We start from the raw sequence: 7,004 nt of genomic DNA, 5'->3' as shown, positions 1-7,004 counted from the left end.
GCAAAATCAGACTTAGATTAGCAAAATCAGCTACATACAACCAAAATCAGTTTCATACAACCCAAATTAGAAAACAGAAGAAAAAAATTTCAGGACTGAAATTTGACTTACCTTGGGTGAGGAAAAGTCGTGGCCAGTGATTGTGATGATGGCAGGTTTGATAGTGATGGCTAGCCCCTCAAAACCCCCAAATCTTTCTATAAAATCACACCCAAAATCCTCAAAAACCTACCTAAAACATTAGAAATCATCAAAAAAAAAAATGGAGGAATGAAGAAATTACCGGTTAAAAACCGGCCGTATTCGTCAAAGTTATGATTATGTCGAGAGAGAATATGGCTCTCAAGAGGCGACTGTGAATGGGGTCGATTAGGGTAGTAAAAAATATGAAACCCTATACCGACGACATGTCGTCGTCGGTATAGAGTAAATAAACACGACGTTGTTTAGTATTTTTCATCATAATTTAAAAAAATAAAAATAATAAACCTATTCTAATGACATGTCGTCGACATACATTTCACACGGATTGAGACCTACCTGTATACCGACTATGTGTCGGTGGGTGGTATAGAGGTCAAAAAAACGATATCGTTGTATTTTATCTTCAACATTACAATTAAAAATTAGAATTTATTTTTATTTTTTTTCTATACTAACAACTTGTCTTCGGAATAGATTTTAAGAAAAGCAGGATTTTTTATTACTTTCGCGCCCTACCTACCCGACGACTTGTCAAGAAATTGGTCAACATGGCATTTGGTCAACTTTGACAAAATGTGGTATGTATATCCCGACTTTTACACACGACACACGTCGTCGGCATAGATGTTTGCATAGGTGTGGATTCTTGTAGTGTTTGTGCTATATATGCTAATTAGCTTACGTGGCTTTAAAAAAACAAAAAAAAAATCCTACATGGCAACGTGCTAAGAGTGCTACTACTTCCTCTAGTCTAAAACGTCATCTTGAAATTAAAAATTCTAAAATCACCGGGAGTCATGTCCAATTATTTAAAAGCAATTACAAGAAATCAAGAACGAGTAGTTAATTTTCCTGATACACAGAAGTTCAATAGGACAACCAGACAAACTCATTGAAACTACCAGACTAGCGGTAAACAACTCAACAACTCTGGAAGACACACCATGCAAAAGAACTAAAACAAATAAAGCATAGATTTGACATAGCAGAATGAAGACAACAATTGAAATGGTAATGACAGTTTTGGGAGAAAGCATGATGCAAGATCATCAAACAACAGGGACTACAACCAACACCCCCAAACTTAGCGCGGTTTGTTTTCTTGAAATGCCATTTCTGTTATTCCTGAGTACGATTCCCATTCGTTACTACTATATGGGATTAATGGGACACCATAAAGATCAGATTGTTCAACTTCAAGGATTAAGCTTCTAGATTCTTCAGGCGCTTGTTCATGTTGTTGATTCCAAGGATGAGTTGTGAACTTCCTCAAGCCCTCTAGCTCCATTGCCACCTCTTTCATAGTAGGTCTTTCATCTCCTAGTAAGTTAAGGCATCTCTTGACTAGCTCAGCTACTGTTTGTAGCTGCTCAAGAGTCCCTTCTTGTAATAATCGTGGTTCAACAATTTGAAAAAGGCGGTTCTCTTTCATTGACTTGACAAAGTAGGTCGCTAAATTTTTTTCTTCATTGGTTCTAGCTGCACAAATTGGCAATCTCCCAGTTATGAGTTCTGCTAGGACCATGCCAAAGCTATAAACGTCACTCTTGTCGGTTAATTGGCTTGTGTGGAAGTATTCAGGATCCAAGTAACCAAGTGTGCCCTGAACAAGAGTCGTGACTTGATCATGATCTAAAGGGACCAATCTTGAAGCACCAAAATCTGATATTTTTGTGGTGAAGTTTTCATCTAATAATATGTTGGCGGACTTGACATCTCTGTGTATAATAGGCATAGTAGCTTGTGAATGAAGATATGCAAGTGCAGATGCAGCTTCAGCAGCAACTCTCAATCGATTCTCCCATGATAACCAACTCATTCCACCAGGTTTATGATGAATGTGATAGAAAAGCGTGTTATTGGATATGAACTCATAAACTAGTATTGGTACCTCCTCTTCCAAACAGCAACCTAACAACTTAACCACATTTCGATGGATAACTTGTGAAAGGATCCAGATTTCATTGATGAATTGCTCAGACTGACTCCCATCCACTATTTTAGACTTCTTTATTGCGACAACACGATTATCTGGTAAGAATCCTTTATACACTACACCATAACCACCTCGGCCAACAATTCGCTCCTCAGAATAGTTATCAGTTGCTTTTCGAAGCTGATCTGTGCTAAACATAGTCACAGCGTCATTAGCCCCTGTTGCCTTGAGCTTTTGTTTCATAAACTCACCCCCATTTTGCTCAAAAAACTTTTCTCGTAGCTTTATGAGTTTCCTCTTCCTTACGCCAAGGAAAATCCCACTTATCCCAGAAAATATGGCAAGTAAACCAAAGACCAGAGCTACATTTGAAAATAAAAGAAAAACAATTAGTACTCATTGCGATATAAAATTAAAATATACATGCATGTGATCAAAAGAACCAGAAGGAAATTTAAAAGATAATATGGCTTCAGAAGGAACTGTAGAACGTATAGAAAAGGCTCAATGTTTAATTATGGGGTTTAGTTTTGTACTCATAAATTACACCACTCGTTTGGGTATACGCCTTTTGGTGGGTTATGGTTTAGTAAGAAGTTATAGGGAAAATGATTTAAAAGCCCAACGAAGTTTCCAAACCATTCAAAAAACCTCAATCATGTTTTGTCTGTTCAAAAAAACCCAACGAACTTAACATTTTATCTAAAAAGTCCAACAAAGTTTCAAACCGTTCAGAAAATTTCAATTTTGTTTTGTTTAAGTTCGTTGGGTTTTTTTTTTTAACAATCAAAACATGATTGGAGTTTTTTAAACATTTTGAAAACTTCGTTGGTCTAACAAGTCATTTTTCCGATACGGTAATAAGCCACGTCATCTGTTTCTCTTATTTGACTTTCAAGAAAGTGTAACTTAATTGAACTTTTTAGATAAAATGTTAAGTTTGTTGGGTGTTTTTGAACAGACAAAATATGATTGGGGTTTTTTAAACGGTTTGGAAACTTTGTTGGATTTTTAAGTCATTTTCCCGAAGTTATATACAAGATATTCTGAAATTGTAAAATGGATAATTTAGTAAAGACAAATGGAGCAGTGATTTCTCTTTCAACCTTGATGTTTCAAAAAAAAGAAAAAAAAAAATACACATACCTAAAGATAATGCAATCACTGGAAACTTTGAAGCTTTACGTTGACACCCATTTTTAGTTTTCCCATCACCCTCGTATCCAACTAAACAAGTACAGGTGTAATCCCCTGGAGTATTATTGCAATTCCCATAACAAGGGTATGTACTATTATCCTTGCACTCGTCGATGTCTAACAAATAAAGATATCCACATATATATTAAAAGAGAGAAAAAAAAATGTGACATATTCTGCTTTACTAATACTAATTAGGAACATCCATACTCATTTATTATATTTTAATAGATTGATATATTATTATTTTACATTCTATGCAAATCTATATTAATTTTTATACAATATATCAAACTTTATAAAGTTCAATGAAATATATTTTTAATAATTGAAAGGTTTCTTTTTTCCTACGATAGATTTCAATAGATTTCAATGACCGTTGAACTTCATATCAATTAGATGCCAACATGGAATCTAACAATGGTTGAGTTTAATCCGCCAAGTAAGCTCATGACATCTACTCTCCAATTGAACTATGTATTATAGATATTCTAATAAGAGATGAAATACATACACAATCATTGTTGAGTCTCAGCACAAATGAAGAAGAAGATATAGAAAAAATGAACAACAAGAACATTAATAGATAACAATGATTTACAATTTTATGCAAGCTCTATTTACTGCATATATAGTATGCCCGTGTAAAATTAAACAAATTATATGACCTCGTAAAATTTAAGATGGGAGATTAAAAAAAAAAAAATCAAGTAGTCAAAAAGTAATCAATTAAGATTTGAGAGTAAAATATTACTCGAGAATAAAATCAATATTACTGAACAAAGGGGTTAAATATATATTAGCAGGAAACTCAAAATAAACTAGCCCTGTCGAAAATACCTGATACCCGAATTACCCGTCCGATTTTTTTGGGCATCGGGTAAATCGGGTCGGGTATATCTGGTATCGGGTAAATTCATTCGGGTAATTGGGTAACCCGATTTTTTCGGGTCGGGTAAAGGGTATATTTTTTTGGCTTCGGGTATACCCGAATTATTAAAAAAAAAAATTATTTTTTATTTATTTATTTTTTTTATTTTTAGAGCTTGTACTATATAACAAATATTTGATCACGCTTAAACTAACTATCATTATTGTAAAACATGAATCTATTTATTATGACAATATGATACTAACAATATTAAAAGTAATTGTTTATATATCATCATGTTCTTTATAGTTTTTAATTTTTTATTGCAACTAACAAACTCATTATCTTGATGAAATTTCAGAACATGGCAAAACATATGGTTATAATTATTTTAAAAATTTTAAACTTTTAAATTAAGATCTTTAACGGGGTGTTTGGGATAGCTTTTCAGACCAAAAAGTCCTTTTTAAAAAAGACCTTTTTGATTCATATCTTTTTCCAAAAAATGGTTTTAAAATGTGTTTGTTTAAATTTTTGAAGGGGGAAAAGAAAAAAATGCAAAAGTTGCCAAAAGTCACACATTAGTGACTTCTTAAAAACCTCATTTTTCTTCTTTTCAGAAAGCCATTTTAAAAGATCTTTTTTAATTACCAAACAACTTTTTAAACTTTTGACTTTTTGGAAAAGCCAAAAGTCTCAAAAATCATTTTAAAAGCAAAGTCAAACACCCTCTTAAGTATTTGTTTTTTTAACATTTTATTAGATTTGATTAAGTTGTTAAAAAATTACTTGATATCTCAGGTATTATTGACTAAAAAATCTCAATGTTCAAAGCTTGAGTAACTTCGTTTATGTCTCGTTTGTTTATATAAACAAGACTAATAAAGCACGATGTATTTATTTCATTAAATTTATTTTCAGGTGAAATTCAAAATATATATATATATATATATATATATATATATATATATATATATATATATATATATATATATATATATATATATATATTTCGGGTAATACCCGAATTACCCAAACCCGAATTACTCGAATTTAGTTTGGATATGGTAACGTGTATTTTTTTAACATGAAAAACCCGAATTACCAGAAACCCGAAAAAATTATCCGACCAATCCCCCTAAAAGAAACCATTTAATAAAATCTAAGTTGTTGGTAATAATGATCAACAAAGTAATTTTGTGTAATATATATTTATTTTAAGTGCTGGTTAGTAGTTAAAGTTAAATTCACCGGAGAGTTAATCCGCCTACGGTCGGATTTGAACCCGAGGCCTCCAAAGAGACTTCCACCTCAACAAAATAGGTTAGTCCACATTCGCAATTTTTTGCAATGGATGATTCTATATTATTGGTATTATATTATGAAGATCTTTGACGAAAAAATTTAAGACAAAGTTAGATATTTTTCTAGCTACCATTTGCAAACTTATTGTAGAATGATGAAGAAAAGTAAAAATAAATAAATAAATATATAAACATGTTATTCATGTTCTATTTACTGGAATTGATTCTGTTTTAAAATTGAAACTGACCTTCGCAGCCGGGTTCAAGATAAGGATTGCCCTGGTAACCTTCCTCGCAGCGGCAGTGATACCCACTATTACTGACATTCTTACGGAAGCTATTTCCCTTGCATACCGTAGGCTCTAAGATATTCGGGTTGTCTCTAATTTCCCAATCCAGAACCCTGCGGACATTGGACCTTGTCTTTATATAAAATTCTGTAGCATTAGACATATCACGAGCACCACCAAACTTAAAGCTCTCTTCCTCACCAAGAAATGCAAAACCGCAACGATTTGAGGACACCACACTGCCATGGTTATTGAAAGAGCCAAGTGTAATATTGAAATATTGGAGACCCTGTGGTATTGATGTCTGACAACACCCACTTCCTGAGCATGTCCCATTATCAGGCACACGACTTGGGTTGTTACATATCCCCATGCAGCCGCTAGCATAGTCGGATCCTGGTGGCCCTCTTATCCATGCATAATCATCGCATCCGATGAGAGTGAACTTGTTCTTCTGGGAAAATGTGAGGGGGAACCTCTCTGGAATGTCAGTCCAGGAAGTTCTATTCTCACTTATATTCCCATAACTGTCGTAGCATCTGAAGGCAATTGAAACGGAAATTCTCATCTCTGTGTCTGAAATATTGTAGACCTTGAGGTTCCCCCTCCCAATAAAAAGCTCTGGAGCTTTTGAAGTCAAGTTGCAGGTCAGCTCAAATGTATCTTCTAAGGCACAGTTTTGCGTTATGTTGCGTCCCGGCATTACTACGTAGTTGATGCCAAAAGGGTATGGAACTGTCACTTCCCCACATTTTGTTAGGCAACCTGGCTTTGCTATAGCTGTAGCACCTACAAAATTGCCCTCAGGTAATGGCGACATCCAGGTTAGAACAAGGATGAAAAGAAGAAGCATGTTTTCTTGTAAGTTTATGAAATTGCAATATTTTGTTTATTATAATAGATACTCGTCTTGTTATATAGTTTTTAAACATTCCTCTACTTATTTTATTATTTATTAAAAATATATTTATATTATAGTTTGAAACATTCTTCCAGTTATTTGATTTTTATATTTTGAAACATTCTTCTACGTATTTTTATCATTATTGAAAGGGAAAATATATTGAGACTAGTTGACCATTGACTTTTATTGTAAGGCTAATATTTAAACGAATGGTTCACCGTTAACCACAAAAGAATTTATAATGAACGGCTTAGGAAACCACCAACGATTTTCCATCGGTATCTGCATTAAATTTCTA

At 33.4% G+C, this 7,004-nt stretch overlaps 1 protein-coding gene across 1 annotated transcript; it reads right to left on the bottom strand.

The window, feature by feature from the left end:
- Positions 1-1,023: 1,023 nt before the first annotated feature.
- LOC145014819 (wall-associated receptor kinase 2-like) lies at positions 1,024-6,702 on the bottom strand. The gene is made up of 3 exons (XM_078973255.1): positions 5,761-6,702; positions 3,287-3,454; positions 1,024-2,502 (listed from the first exon to the last, which is right to left on the bottom strand). Exons 1-3 carry the CDS (start codon positions 6,653-6,655, stop codon positions 1,289-1,291), a joined length of 2,277 nt encoding a protein of 758 aa, XP_078829381.1. The 5' UTR covers positions 6,656-6,702; the 3' UTR covers positions 1,024-1,288.
- Positions 6,703-7,004: the final 302 nt, after the last annotated feature.

The sequence above is a fragment of the Lactuca saligna genome, chromosome 9 (assembly GCF_052625555.1).
Source record: "Lactuca saligna cultivar CGN05327 chromosome 9, ASM5262555v1, whole genome shotgun sequence".
Taxonomy (NCBI): domain Eukaryota; kingdom Viridiplantae; phylum Streptophyta; class Magnoliopsida; order Asterales; family Asteraceae; genus Lactuca; species Lactuca saligna.
This window is presented reverse-complemented; position numbering and strand designations above follow the sequence as displayed.